This window comes from Adelges cooleyi, unplaced genomic scaffold, assembly GCF_023614345.1.
Source record: "Adelges cooleyi isolate 19-005CV unplaced genomic scaffold, UGA_ACOO_1.1 ACOO_flye_CR_arks_rails_tigmint_CR_PRNA_376, whole genome shotgun sequence".
Classification (NCBI taxonomy): domain Eukaryota; kingdom Metazoa; phylum Arthropoda; class Insecta; order Hemiptera; family Adelgidae; genus Adelges; species Adelges cooleyi.
In genome coordinates this window covers 1277878-1294215 of record NW_026096053.1, presented here as the reverse complement: position 1 = coordinate 1294215, position 16338 = coordinate 1277878, and the positions used below count along the sequence as shown (strand labels likewise).

General features: G+C 40.7%; 1 protein-coding gene across 9 annotated transcripts in view; it reads left to right on the top strand.

The window, feature by feature from the left end:
* Positions 1–16338, top strand: part of LOC126840170 (protein turtle) — a 75260-nt gene that overhangs the window by 52983 nt on the left and 5939 nt on the right. For 4 of the 9 annotated variants that reach the window (XM_050575733.1, XM_050575734.1, XM_050575742.1 and 1 more), the window contains 13 exons: positions 7848–7990; positions 10951–11078; positions 11490–11718; positions 11788–12351; positions 12419–12609; positions 12674–12892; positions 12976–13247; positions 13320–13492; positions 14358–14435; positions 14927–15007; positions 15208–15393; positions 15478–15705; positions 16232–16313. In XM_050575733.1, the coding sequence (XP_050431690.1) occupies positions 7897–7990; positions 10951–11078; positions 11490–11718; positions 11788–12351; positions 12419–12609; positions 12674–12892; positions 12976–13247; positions 13320–13492; positions 14358–14435; positions 14927–15007; positions 15208–15393; positions 15478–15705; positions 16232–16313 (2525 nt within the window). In that variant the 5' untranslated portion in view covers positions 7848–7896. Of the gene's footprint in view, positions 1–6845; positions 7151–7847; positions 7991–10950; positions 11079–11489; positions 11719–11787; positions 12352–12418; positions 12610–12673; positions 12893–12975; positions 13248–13319; positions 13493–14357; positions 14436–14926; positions 15008–15207; positions 15394–15477; positions 15706–16231; positions 16314–16338 lie in introns of those variants that run through there. The other 5 variants (XM_050575735.1, XM_050575737.1, XM_050575738.1 and 2 more) reach the window with 5 other exon arrangements.

The window sequence follows — 16338 nt, the reverse complement described above, 5'->3', positions numbered from 1 at the left end:
TTTATACATTTATTATTGCGATTGTCGTCTGGTAACGACCATTAAACTCTAAGCTCTACATAGTTACCGGTCTAAATCTATGTACAATTATTAATCCAATAGCGGTTTAATCGATTAAACGTAAATCTATCAATCAGTGATTATCATTGTTGGACGTCTTGCTGGAAGATAACGTCGTTAAATATTTTATTAATTGGCGGAAAATCGTGGTTTACTCGTACAACCGTGCAAATTGCCATTGCCGTTATGAGCAATCAGAAATCGTCCGCAAGACCAAGTATCAACTATTATCAATTATCGATTGGCGGCAAGAGAAACGCAATTTCTTAGTCACGACCGTCGCCGATGCGCAAAATTAAGTGCTAGTATTTAAATGTCGGACACGCCGGTTGCTGCAAAATTCTCTACCTTCAAGTCCAACCTCACAACTAGGCAAATCAGTGTTACTTTTTCGCATTAACTTTCTAACCACCAAATAATAGAGGAACCCAAAGCACGCATCGTTCAATATACTATATACTAGCTTTTGTTTAGGTAAAATTACATTAAACGATAAATCATCAACTTGGATGTTCACAGCAAGTATGGCAAACATTTGGTTCCAAGGGTTTCATCCGATTGACCAATATAATAGGACAGCTCTGTTAATACGGTCTCGGCGTAGAATCCACGTTGTACAGATTTCGCCTTATTATCATATACCATTTGGACAGACTCGTCCGAATCCACGGGAATCTAATAAAACGGTCGAACAAATCCCTTGGACCGTAACACGTCCGCAGCATAGTGGTTTTAGTTTTACTTTCTTATTGTTGAAGGGGCGGGAAACCGATCCGTCGAAAACAACGACGTGGACGAACGAATATAGGAAACCTAATTGTTATTGATAGAACGCAACAGCTTAATGCCGTGGGGCTCACGGATTTATTGCCGGGGCGAAATTGATGCTGGCCGCGATACGGTAGCCCGCAGGTACACGCACACCGCACACGTATACATATGTTATAACGTACATAATACGGTTTAAGGGTAAACACAATAATACCTGCTGATATCTGTATATATTTATGTACAGTATAATGTATTCCAAAGGAAGAGGAGCGACCTTACCCGACGGTATAACTACCTCCGTCGTGTCATTCCTAACTTTGAACCGCGTTCGTTAGCTATGTACATATTATTAATAATATATACCTTACTACTTGCTGGTACAGCTGTTACTATTACAGCCAACCGAGAAACGTCATTACGCGCCCGTCTCTCAAAGTTCAGACGATCGTGGTTTTCGTTATTGTTATATTAAATGTGCCGTCAGAAAAGGAAAAAGGTTGACAGGTAAATGCGCGTCGTACGGGATGGACTTTGATGTCTTAACTACAGGGGGGTGAACCTACGACGAAATTCAACGTATAGCCTTTAGGTTCATCAAATATAAATAAGAGAAACAATGAACTGACGGCATATATTATCTAGTGTTTTATACGGTTTGTAATTTTTCATCATAATAATATGACATTTTGTCAAAAAACCACTGGGTACGAGAACAATGCGATTAGAAAAAATCAAATATCTGATGTAAAATGCTCATTAATTATCCAGATAGCCTTATCTCGTACAAATGGAGTCTGCCATCGACTCCACAAATCCATAACTGGTTTTTGTAAAAACTGTCCCTTTGTTCTATCCCTTAACGTATGCTAACCGGCCATATTCTTTTTTTTCAAACGGTTTCAGTGTACCATTGGAAGAGAAGCACTTGTAACAGTATCAATAAAAAGTTGCCTAGTCAAAAATTGTTAAATATAATCTTGTGTTGAGTCTCCCACTGGAGTTTAGACATCAGCACCTGGACTCACCCTGTACAGGATCCAAACGGCGCTTACCTTTTTGTCGAAACCGCTTCGTTTCCTCCTTAACTTGTGGACCGAACTGTGTGAAAACAACGGGATTTCCGGGCAGGACCTTTGCATAATTTTTTCACGACAGGTTTTCCCCAAGGAACAGACCTAACCCACCCTCGGCCACCACCGCCGCCACCACTCGCCTAATTTATCTTAACGCTTAGGCCTTAGGGTATAGCTACCTACTCCACACCGAACACCGTACTAAACATGTATATTAATAATAATAGTAGTCATGTATACACGGTCGTCTCGTTCAGCGCTGGACATTACGGTCATAGCCGCGGCCATTATGTAAATATGTAAACCCCGACAAAAATACAACATATTATAATATTACATATTATATTGTGCGAGCAATAACGACTTTGACGATATTTAATAGTTAGTATTAATATTGTAAAACTAAACAAAAATCAGAAAAAAAGCTGATAGTATTTTTTCAGCTCGGCTGACGGATTGCGGGTAAAAAAAAAATAATAATACCGTTTCCTCTGTATATATTTACGATTGTTTGTTATTACTTTTATCGATCAACGGCCACTGTAGTGCGAGCTGAGAGCAATAAATACGCGAAAATATAATATATTATATCCTCGGTCGGATGTATATATATATATATATATATTTATTCGCAGAGGACATATGAATTGGCCTGGTACGAACGCGATGGGAGAGGCGGCGTTTGTGTACATAAATCAAAGCGGACAGTTATAGACGCAAACGACGGAGAGGGTAGAGGAGATAGCCGGCAAAGATATTATACACATACACAGCATATATGGATATGGTATTCCATAAATTGACCGTTTTCCCGATGACACCGTCGCCGAAAAACGAAAATAACGACCGGCGACCGCAATTTGTCCGCCCTGGTTTTGTTCCAACGACAGACGTATAAACAGCTCCACTATAATATAGGACAGGCTAAATCATTGGCTTTTCTCACCGCGTTCCTCTTCGACCGGAGCTGTTGTTCTGACAAAGTCCGGCCATCGTCTTATAGTTTCCTACCTCGCACGAGACCGATCTATGATGTTGGGCCCCGGAGTCATCGAAATTGTTGGTTTTTCATAAAGTGTCGTATTTTACTGTTAATAAGCATAATATATAAGTAACTTTTCGAACGATAAACATAAGTGGTCTGAAAAAATGGAACCTTATTGGTAAACACAAAAAATAACCCGATTGCGTCAGTTGGAATGCGTTGTGCGAAAAGCGATCATTCCTCAAAATGCAAATTGCAAAATAAACTCTGATTATGCTGCAACTGCCTGGTAAAAAATATTGCCTGTAAATATTTGGTAAAAAAAGTATTGCTCTATGTATTCTTGATTTTAAAATCGCCCGAATGGTTTTTATGTTTTATTAATGGAGGATATTCGCTTTTTGCGCATAAGCCATTCAATTGATATATTTATCACTTCGATCTTGATTCGTGTCGGTCATCGATTAACGCTTTTCTTTTTTGAAAAAAAAATGATAATCTTTGTACGCATAGTAGTAGTAATCTGGAAAGCAACAAAGGGCAATGGTCTCCCCTTCTTCTTATTTACAGAAGAAGGCAAAGGTGCCTTATACTAACGTCGGGCAATACGCACAACAGCTATGTCTATACTTAAACGACGAAAATCGGAAACTCGTCGGAAAACGAACGTCACGGTGTACTGGCGATTAGAGTAGAACAAAAGGGCATTGTGGCTTCTAGCTATTGTTCGACGACGGTTATTTTTAAGTAGCCTGATTTTTTTACCCGTCGATTGTCTGTTGTACAATAGATTACCCGTATCTTATGCTCGCACAACTTATACATTTTCATAAACGGGTAATTTCGGTAGAGGACAGGAAAAATAAAATCCTGTAATCTTTGCTTGGCGTCGACACTTTTAAGTTGGCTTGACAGCACTTGTTTCTTTTAGATTCTATCATTTAACCGTGTATAATTTATATTTTAATGTGTATATGTAAAGATTTTCGATAACCAAAAATAACAATATCAAAAATACATTATTATATCACACTTTATCCTCTGAGGTGTAAATTAATCATGGTAAATCAAAAAAATTAAATAGTCGAAATAATTTCACCACGCTGTTTGTAGAGACAAATGTGATGAATTAATATAATATCATTTGCATCACACTACGCTTCATATGTAAAATATGTATTGCCTTATTTTTTTCTTTACATTACACAGTAGGTTCAAATAGCATATTAAAGAGGATGTGGTGGCTCCCATTTACCATATCAGATGCGAGACATAGCTTCCCACGGTACGGTGAGAATGAAAAATATTATCCTATTGGGACGCTCCCATTTTATACTTCTTCTTCAGAGTAATCCTATTGTTTTTCCCCCTTTAAATCAAGTACTGGATTTAATTATACTATCCACCGTCTAATGATTTCAAGTCTTATCAGATAAACTATATTTAAGGTTGGGCATATTTGTATTACGTGTGCCTATGTTAAGTAGTTGGGTAACAGTTGTAACTTGTATAACTAATAACGTAAAAAGTACATTTCCCATATAAATGTATGCAGCACTACAGTTGTCAATAGGCATTAAGCCGCTCTTGCGGGTGCCACTAGACGTTTTTGTCGTTATCGACTCATCACAAAATCATGATGAGATTTGACTAATATTATGTAATAGTTCTAATTTTCTATTTTTTAATTACAATCCACATCATGTTAACTAGATGTACTATGATATAATTAGACGTTTAAAAATTAAAAAAATTGTTTTCTTTATCCGTGTAACTTTAAACTAGTTTCAACATTAAAAAGTTAGTTAAAGTAGTTTAAGTTAGTCATTAGTTGAAGTAAGTAGAGTAATTTGCCCACCGCTGAATACGTTTAGGCGTAGCGGTACAACGGCGGCTGGCAACGGAAATGTATATTATTTATGTGTGTAGTATGATGTGCTCGATCGGTTTGTTTGAATCAATCTCTTTGGAACGTGCACGGCAGACTCCCGCGGGTGTAATCCACTGCAAAGGATTTGGCGGTGTACGACCAGGTATTATAAAATATACACTTTCGGTCCGTCATTGATCATTCGGGACGCGTATCCGTTTTGCTCGGGGGCTCCCGGTTTTTTTTTTATTATTACACGAGTTTAGATTGAAAATAATCACCGTCGAGATACGTGGGGAAATCGTGTATCGTCGGACCGCACGATATATAGGGATGAAGGCTGTCTCGCGGTAAAAACGATATAGGGATCAGGTCAGGGATAAGATTAAGGATACGACGACGGACAAACGCCGTCACGCATTATGTATGTATCGGTTGCGCGACCGTCCCGTTTTTATAGAAACTTTCGGATATACCCTTCGTGTACAGACATTTTTCGCGGGTGGACCAGTCGACGAGGATTACCGGCACGGGCAAAGTGTACACGAGAGAGAGAGAGAGAGCGTGGCAAACTAGAGACGGAGAGTTAAAGAATAAAAAGAAAAAAAGAAATACATATAAGCGAGGGGAAGATACGGCTGAAAACTTGGCAACGGGTCGATTAAGGCCTAACACGGGTACACGCACAAAGGTCAATACTTTCGGTTTTGCCGTCCGTTGTCGCCATCGAGGTCCAACCGTTTACGGTTTATTCCATTGCTTCGGAAATTCAGCTTTTGGCTCTCAGGAATCTTTATGGTGACAAAAAAAAAACTAACGAACAGAGGGTTTTCCAAACCAGGATACATCTCCCTCGTTGATAAAATAAAACTAAAAAAATATCTTCTCAACTTAGCATGCTTTCTAGTTGCTTGCAAGTTGCAAACGTGACGAATTCTCCTCTGGGGTGAATGTTGATTTACTTAATACAATGATATTCAATAGGTAATAGGTACTTAAAGTTAATACTTCTTCTCTTTTACAAATGAATAGCTCTTATCAGTTGTTTTCCGAATCAGTTACCCCGCTCTTGTTGGTCTTATTACTCAGGCGGTATACAACAAAACAATAAACAATAGAGATCACTTAAAATTAAATGTAAGTATTTCTAAATGAAAATATTTTAATGTCGACGGAGGCTATTTAATTCTAGAACTATACATACGCAATGACAGTAGGACACGAGTATTCTCGTTTGTTTTAATCTAGTCATAACAGATCAAGAGCTACATTAAAATAATTTATGGCTGTATGTGAAGTAAAATTGTTCGCAGTTGACAAGTCAGAAGATGATATCTTCACTTCGTAACACGAATTTAAATGTTATATTATATAATTATTATATATTATGTACATCTTAGAATTGGATAGCACAACATTTCATTTTGAAATAATTTAATATGTTACCCATCGAGGGTCACAACTTCATAGCTACGATACTATTAAATACTGAACGATTTGTTTAACTTGACCACCCGTAACTAGTAGTGTAAACAACAGGTTTTGCGCTGATGAACACTGCAGACTGTAGAGGCTGTATTATTACTAAACTCTCCAAATTTCCACAGAGTAGCGGCTACTTGGGCACGGGGTTAGGATGCGATTGTGCCCGCAACCAAAAGAGTGTGAAAAAACGAAAGAGGAGACCTTAAACGCCGTCGTGTGTGTGCGCTTTTGGTTTCTGGCCGGGCGGAGCGCATTAGAATTATGAACGTTTTCCGGAATTATTGTTTCGTTATACCGGATAAATGTTCTTTTTTTTATATATTTTTCCCTTTCACTCCTTCACACCGACGCACGGCGGTATGCTTTACATATTATTCACAGCCCTTATAGCCCGATGGGGCGCGGCGGCGGTCGAGGAACCGCGCCCGGACCCGGCGGGGGACGGCGACGACGGCGCGCGTACACACGGCGGTGTCGGACCCTGCAGCCGGTTATTATACGGGACTCGGCCGGGCACAGCGCAAGCGTCGATCCACGCCCTAACTCCGGTCCAGTGGCAGCCGGCGGCGGCGGCGGCAACTCCCGTCAGTCAGCACAGCGCACACCCTGCGCGTTTACGGCCGTCGCGTTTTTCCCGTCGTCGAAAAAATCCAAAATACATTTAGCGCCAAAGTGTGTGTGTGTGCTCTCCAAGACACCTCTGCGAAATCGTCGGAAACCCGTAACGTCTCGACGAGGTTGAAATCCACCTGCCGGACTGCCGTCGATATCCAGAGGCGACCGGCCAGCGGCGCCGTCTCTACCCCGCGCCCAGTTCCGCCGGACATGACGGCTTGCCCGAGCGGTGCGGTCCGCGTGTCGCCGTCGCCCATATGTTACCGCCGAAGAAATGCCCGTCGTTCGCACGTGAGTTGCCGTACAGGAATCCGTCGCGTCCACGGGGAATTGGGATTTCCGCCCCTTTGACCGGACCCCGTGGCTCTGGGTCCGGCCAAAAACCGCCCTGTCGGTCAGTCGACACCCTTTTCGTAGTATCTAACACCACCTGTATAAACTCGGTAGCGGCTATCGTACAGTTACTAGACATCCCTGCGAGGGGCTCTGCACGAGGATGGTGGTATATTTTTGTAATAACAGAGTGCCGCTTAAAAAAAATTGTACACGGCCAGACCACCGTGTTAATAGATCTATCCGCCGTCTTCGAGTTTACGGTTGAACCTAACGCCGGCGGGGTATAAAAAAAAACGGCCTAGCGATTGTTTTTTATTGGCGAGATCCCGTCGATTTCATGCGGGGTCGCCTATTGTGTTCTTGAGAATCCATTGTTCGGCGGTGGGGAGCAAAACAAATGTTTGCCATCATTGTAGGAGCACTCGACATTTTTTTTTCTTTTTTTCTATCTTTTTCGCTCGAGGATCTCGGAGTTCACACGTTATTATTACAAAGTTGAGAAGGCGCGCGTTATAAACAAAAATATATATATATACACAATAATAATGTATGATATACTAAAACTCTTATTATCGTAGCCGAGATTGGCTTATTCGAAAACGACTCGAGTGTCGAACTTGAAGTGACGGAGATTTCTTTTTTTTTTTTACAGATGACTATGGCGTCGTCAGAGGTCTAACAAGGAGTATGGGAAGAGAGGCATGGGCCTACGGCTGGACCAGAGACCATTGAGCAAAGTCACGGTAGTCTACGCAGCTCTCGTTCTCACGCTGTTTTACAGGGTCCCAGTCACAAGTGAGTCTAGTAGCATGCCTAATATTATATTTAAACAGTTTTTTTCGAAAATATTGTACGCTTTTTAACGTTAAACGAGTCGTTATCTAATAAACGATTTGATTAGGCAAGCTATAGTTGACTTTGGCGGTCCTTATGTACCCATAGAGACGTAATAATGGTACTCATTAAAATATTAACCGAAAGCAAACGCACGATGAGTAGACAAAAAAATAATATCCGAACTAATCAGCAAAGGAAAATTATCAAATGCCTTTCACCCACCACAAGCTCCAGGGAAATTCCAAACTCTACAATACTAATCGCCGAGTCACATTTATTAATAATTCGTTGATTTCACGAATTCTTTAACATTGTATTATAAATGTATAATAATGTCAACGATTATTTTGCTATACATAATATACATATAAATATATCGTCAGCTAACTAACATCTTGTAATCACGGCTATTGATGTGGAAATGTATTCATAGATCATTCATCAATATTGGTCGACAAAAATGTTGTCATAAATCATTTTGATATGTGTCATATTTTGATGAACAATTGCTCATTAACAACAAAGTAAATAATGATTAGGTCTGGGTCATATACATAGTGTATAAGTTTAAAAAATTAATAAAAATAATCGGGTTAGAAGGTTGTATAAAAGTTTGAAAATATTTCCAATATTTTATGTATAACCTTATATGAATCATTAAATTTAGAAAAAAGCATTTAAAAACATGTTTGACAATATTTTAAAATATCATTTTTTTTATTGCTATAATGACATTATACCAAACTAAAGTAAATGTCAACTTTTAGATTTATTGTAACAGCTTATTTATGTACCTACTCGGACACACTTTCTCGAGGAACGACGTGGGTTTTTTATAAGTAAATACCTATTATTTTTTTTTATCTAGTACGTTTTTAATGATATATATTTTTCATCTCGGAATATATATTTTCATTAAACAGCCAGAAACCATATCTTCAAGAGATGTGTCAAAAAAACGGACCCTCGTCGGCTGCTATATCGCTTGAAGTGCTTATCAAAAACCACCGTTTCGGTGTCGAAATTAAAAACACGTCACGATCAACAGACTGTTCGGGACGTGACGGTTGATTATTATTTGGTAGCCGAGTAAAAGTCCCGGGCAAATGTAATTATCGTCTATCGCCCTGGCCGTAATACATTTTATTCCTATATAGTCTCTTCACACATATGCCCGTGTGTATACCTTCCTATCTTTTACATATACATGTATGTAGAAAAATAGATAGAAACTGAAAGAGAGAGAAAACTCTTGAAAAACAAAACAAAAGTGATCCATATTGTTCTCCCCTAAGGTCATTGCCAGGCTGCTGCGCCGGGACCAGACGTATTTCCGAGAATTATTTCTAATTAATCGTCATGCGTCAGCTGCCGCCAAATCCTATCATATAGTTGACCGCCGTTCAAAAGCTTCAAGCATTGGTACGGATATTTTCAGCAAAATCGAGCATACGGGCTACTGAGTATCGAAGAGATTAATTTATTTTCTTTACAAAATAAATATAAAAAAATGTCCTATGTATGCTTTTTGATAAATCGTTTAACTCGCGTGGCTCCTTTTTTATTTTAACATTGTGTGTACAATTTAAAAAAACACAAAACATCCTATGAATTTTGGAAATTTTTGCCGCACATTTTTATCTTGTGTTTAAGTAAGAACAAAACATATGTACATGACACGAAACACTTTTGTCACAAATTTCGCCTTCAAAGCCTTTAGATAAAGTTCCATTAAATTCGAGTTTTTCAAAAACCATTTGTACATACATACATATATATATATATATATAATATGTTGTCTCGGTAATTTTGAAAACGATGCTCAAACGCCACAGAAATACCCGGCTTTCGAGTAATCCTTAATACCACAACGATAAAACGTCCACCAGACACTCGAGTTAGGTGTATACTCGAGGGACCCAATCTCAAACCAATTAACCGTAGCCGATTTAAACATATATATATATATATATATATACACTTATATCTACTTAGAACTCCCCCGGGTGCAATATGTAGGCATCGGGTAGGAGTTAACCTCTGGTGTTGTAGTTCGCACGTGTTGACTGTAGGTAATGGTCTGTATAAGTAGCGGCATGTATACTCGGCTATTCTATTCCGTATAATTGTATTGATCCAACAATTCACGCGGGTAGACCGCATTGGATATCTTACTTCTATTGGCACGAGTGTTGCGCCAATGATGCTATATAAATTGATTCACAGGAAGGTAGCTGTGGAGAATACATCGACGGCCTGACTTTCTTGGGGAAAATGATAGTTTAACCGTCAATGCGTTTGTTTGATTACAATACCGGAATCCTATGAATAACTCGTTAAAACGTCATCTGGTAAAAAAGAGCACACGATTCGCTTTAATCGCCTTAAAAATATAACGATGAAAAAAAAAACCTGGAAAAGCCGAGTCATTACTATTCGTTTTATAAAACCAAAATCGTTTACCGCGCTTGAGTATATAATAATTTTCATTTATATTTATTTTTTTCTCCATTCAAAGGAGCCCCTTTAATCTGTCGGTTTGTAATAAAGGCTTAAGATTTTTTTTTTTTCCCCCCGATAACTTTCTCGCTCTTTTGTCGAGTTTCTTTTATTCACGACTTTGTTCGATTTCAAACTTTTTCGTCCTAACCCCGACAACGTACAAACCTTTTAGTTCTGCGGCTTGTTTTCCTCTCGGAAACGACTTTCAACAGCAAAAAAGCTAAACGCAAAATAAATATTAGAAGTACCGTACTCGAGGGGTTGGAGGGAGGCCGACCGTGCGGCGTACGCAGCAGAGTTTCCAAACAAATGATAATCCCCGCAAACAATATTAATCCTCCTCTCGTCGCTCAGAATCAGAGGAGAATCGTATAGACTTTATAATATTATAATACATATTTTATTTGTTTTTACAGCTACCGGGTCGACGTTCAATGATGCTGTACACATCACGGCAATCGTGGGAGAATCAGTCGTGTTTAACTGCCAGGTGGAATTCCCAGCCGAGCACCCCGTGCCTTATGTGCTACAGTGGGAGAAAAAAGTGAGTATACAAATTACGCCCACAGGTTACAGCCGTAAACTTTTGTCCAGACCCTTTTGTTTATGATTTATTAACGGAAACGCGAGATCCCACTCGGCGTTTAAAACGTTTGTTTTATACAATGATGTTAAAATTATAATAGTTGTCGAGAATAACAACGACTGGTTACCCAGGTTTCCAAAAACCACACTCCAAAAGTTTCGTTCATGTCCTAACCCGAGGACGAACTAACAGTAATTTATATCCCGAACGAATCAATCCGAATAACAATTGTTTTTTTAACCAAACAATGCCAACCCGTTTTACCCGTCGAGCTATGTTTCCCATATTACGCTATTATCTTCTTAACTTCGCTTTCAAGCTAAAAATAACGTCCTGTTAAAATTGAACGTGTACGTCGTGTGTTGCCAGGGACTCGACATACCGATATTCATATGGTACGATAACTATCCCACCCACAGCGGATCGGGATACGAGGGCCGTGTGGCCAGGGTCTCGCCAGACTCGCCGTACGGTCTCGCTTCGCTCAACTTGACCAACATCCAAGAGTCGGACCAGGGCTGGTACGCCTGCAAAGTAGTGTTCCTCAACCGGTCGCCCACCAACAAGAACGGCACATGGTTCCATCTAGACGTTCACGGTAAGTGATCGTTTTGAAGACAGCATACAAATGCGACTTTATCTAATCACATTACCGTTTTGCTTTTAGCTCCCCCGAGATTCGTCACCGTTCCCGGCGAAGTCCAATACATCAATCTCGGGGACTCGATCATCCTGAACTGCCAGGCAGTGGGCACGCCCACGCCCGAAATCGTCTGGTTCAAAGACGCCACGGACGTGCAGCCCACGGCCACGGTAGGCATATTCAACGACGGTACCGAGCTGAGGATATCCAACATCAGGAGCGAAGACATTGGCGACTACACTTGCATCGCCAGAAACGGCGAGGGTCAGATAAGTCACACGGCCAGGGTGCTGATCGCCGGCGGCGCCGTGATCATGGTGCCCCCGACCAACCAGACAAAGTTGGAGGGCGAGAAAGTGGAATTCCCGTGCGGCGCCAAAGCCATGCCCGGCAACGTGACGGTCCGATGGACCCGCGACGGGGCCGTGGTGAAAAGCATTTCGGCCCTGGAGACCAGAGTTACCATCAAGAAAGACGGGTCGATGGTCATCAATCCGGTGAGCGCCGACGATTCCGGACAGTATTTCTGTGAAGTCACCAACGGCATAGGAGATCCTCAATCGGCTTCCGCTTATCTAAATATCGAATGTGAGTAAACGAATCCCGGTTTATCCCGGTCTCCTCCTATTGACGTATAACCATCTACTTTGTTTAGACCCGGCCAAAGTGACTTTTACGCCGACCGTACAGTATTTGCCGTTCCGTCTGGCCGGCGTTGTCCAGTGTTACATCAAAGCCAACCCCCCGTTACAGTACGTCACGTGGACCAAAGACAAACGATTGCTCGAACCGTACCAACAAAAGGACATTGTCATCATGAACAACGGTTCACTGCTATTTACCAGGGTAAGTCAGAGCCGAGCTTAATGGTCACTCGACATAGTATATTAATTGTGCGTGTTCCGCACAGGTCAATCAAAACCATCAGGGCAGATACACGTGTACACCCTACAACGCACAGGGTACCCAGGGTTCGTCCGGGCAAATGGAAGTTTTGGTGAGGAAACCGCCGACGTTTATCGTCGAGCCAGAAAACATGTACCAACGCAAGATCGGCGAACCCGTCGAGATGCACTGCGACGCCCAAGAAGCGGAAGGCACGCAAAAGCCAAAAATCCAATGGCAAAGGGTGAGTTGGGATCCGGTAATGGGAATCGAATTTTGTGAATCGATCAAGTTTTTTTTTTTAACTATTGAATTGTCTGCACGCAGAGAGACGGCGCTGCTTTGCCCAAAGGCCGGCACAAGGTACACAGCGGAAACATCACAATAGAAAGTCTTCGGAAAACCGATTTCGGATACTACCAATGTGTGGCCAGCAACGAAGTGGCTACCATCGTCACCACTACCCATCTGGTGGTTGAAGGCACACAGCCTCACGCACCTTACAACGTCTCGGCCAACGCTTCCGAGACCGTGGTCACTCTCCAATGGCTGCCCGGTTACAGCGGCGGCCCCGACTACAAGCAGGACTATACCATATGGTACGAAGGAACTTGTTAGACCGCTGTGGCTTTTGGACGGTTTTTGAGTTGCAACTTTTGTTTGTCTCGCAGGTACCGAGAAGCCGGCATGACGGAATGGTCGACCATACCGGTAACGCCTTCGGGAAGCACTCAGGTGACCATCAACCGGTTGACGCCGGACACGACCTATGAGTTTCAGGTGGTCGGCAAGAACGCGTTGGGCGACGGAATGCTCAGCAAAGTAATTTCAATAAGGACACAAGGTGAGTGAAAGGGTCGGCACCACGGTTTTATCATTTCCCGTGTTCGTCGCAATAATAATAACCATATATAATATTAATAATAATATATCTACACCTCTACCGGGGTACTTGTTATGTTTTTGATTTTTTTCACGAAACGACCGACCACGCGGGGATTTTGGCAAACACACTGTGCGTCGGTCGTGTAAAAAAAAAAAAATAAAAGGTCGCACTTGTACATTTAGTCGCTTCAAATGCTTTAATTTTTGGAGTATGGATATTATTACACGATTAATTTTTGTTGATATTAATCAGTTAAATGTTTTCGGTATTTTGTAAAATCTTTAACTATCTCGTGGCAGTTCAAGGTCAGCTTTACTGATCTCTCCTGCTGTTCGGCCGATGGTTTCGTGTCCGCCACGATCAATGTGACCTTGAACTTCCGCAGAAGTTGTGTTTTACAATGTTCCAAATTTGTATATATTTATAAATAAAATAATGATATAACTTTAATTAATATGTACATATATATAATATATTTATGTAACTATGTTATAGTGTTATCAGATCGGATGCTTACAACTTAATTTATGCATATATTTCTTGTTTTGTAATAATATATTGTCTGCGAGTTTCAAGGTCAAATTGAGTGTCCACACATTAATAATATATAATTTGCAGTAGACTCTTTTTAACGATAAATTAATAAGAATTATAATCATTTTATGTTGGTCGTTTTAACGCAGCCAAAGCTTATTTTCTTCTATGTATTATTGTAAGCGTCCGCTATGAATTGTGTTCTATATATATATAAAAAAAAATGCTCTTGTTGTATACCGTGAGTTTGGTTTGTTGAGCTTATTCTATATTCTCTGTTGGGTGGCAGCAGCCGTACCGTTAACTGTGGCCAAAAAACCAAGCCCCGCGCCACCGGTCACCGAGTTTCCTCCTCCCCCGAGTGATGGTAAGCAAAATTAATAATAATACAATGTATATAACTTTTGATTTATTATCATATGAAATTAGTTTTTCATTTTTATGCCATAGTCTCGTATGTGTATATTTTGTAATGCATGCTAATATAATTATTTACCTTCACTATACTTATTAGACGATGCCTATCCAAATAGATAATCGTTTTTGTACATAATAATATTATAATGAAATACAGCACAATATGTTTCTCACTATTCACCGCATGAGCCGCGTCGGTATCACGCATTATTTTTTATTTCTACTTAAACAACATATTATTATTATTATTATTACTATATTATATATATATTTTTATTTTTACACGCATTCTCCACGATATTTCAGGATATTATCATTGTATACCTAATCCTGACCCGTCCGGCCGTGTCGACGTTATGTTATTATTGTTTTTAATTTAATTTATATTATTTTTTATTTCTGCATGTGTTTATTTTTTGTTTCGTTATGCCCTTTTTGCAGACGTCGTCGACTATAGTGACCTAGTGTTGCCCACTGATTCCACCGGTGCCACAATGTATCCCCCGGTGTTTAGACCAAAAGGTATTGCCGGCACCGACCACCGTTGGCTTTGTATATTTTTTATTTTTTTTTTATTTTTTTTTTACTTGGCATTTTTGTTCGCTGTCGTTTTTGTATTGTACGCGACACGAATGCTTTTTAGTCGAAACGTTTTTCGTTTGACAATAATATATAATATTATTATTGCCGCCGTCTGTTCTAATGCAACCCGTATCGATTAGGTCCCAGGCCCGGCGCCCCCAGGAACTTGTCGATCACCGAAGTCCGCAACGGTTTTGTCATATCGTGGCAAGCGCCGCTGGAAAGAGCCCACCTGGTCCTGTACTACGTGATCCACTACAAGACGGACGGCGTCTGGAGAACGTTGAACAAGGCGCAGATCAGAGCCGAAGACACGTCCTATCTGGGTGGGTAACGTCCACAGGGGCCTGCTGTTCGATTCGTCTTGGGCGGCAACAGCTGTGCTAATAGGTTTTTGTTTTTATTTTTAGTTAAAAGTCTGGTGGGCGGTCGGACTTACTACTTCCGCGTGGTGGCTTATTCGCTGAAGAGCTTCCAGAGCAGCGAAGAGATCAAGTTTCCCGTGCCGGCCAGAGTCAAGCACAAGGCCATAACTGCCGGCGTGGTGGGCGGCCTGTTGTTCTTCGTCGTGGCAATCATATTGTCCGTGTGCGCCGTGAAGATCTGCAACAAGAGAAAACGACGAAAACACGAAAAAGGTACAAGACCGTGTGTTTGCAATTTTTTTACTTCTTAATATTAATAGTCCCTGTTCGTCTTTACCGAATTTCGCCAACTATTTAACGTCGACCACGCCCTAGTCCCTCGACCTTCGTCGGGAACGACCTATTCTCCATCGTCTTATACCATCAAATTGGGGCGGACCATCCTATTTATCCTCTCCCTCCGTGTACTTCTTTATCCGTAGCCATTAAAACGTTCACCTATTTCTTCGGTACACCTGTATCTAATCCTTCTAATCTGTTTTAACCGTCTTGGTTTGGCGCAATTCTTAATCTACCTCTTATCTCAACGTTCTCACTTCAGCCGCTTCTGTTTTTTTTTTTTTACCTTTGTATTTTTTTTTCACGCAAAGCACCTATTTTTTTCTCTTTCCACTTCATCCGATAATTATTCTCGAAGCTCTTCATAAAACTTCTCAAGCAACTCCACCGTGCGCCATTTGTTTTACCTGTTATTTTCTTTCGAGTGTTTTTCATCTTAATTGCATGTATTATGTTACAGCGTACAACATGGTAGCGTGTAGAATGACAGACGCCCGAAACGGAGGTCAGATACCCGGGACTAGTCAAGTGCCTTTAAAAAAGTAAGTTTGAAACTAGTAAAAGGCA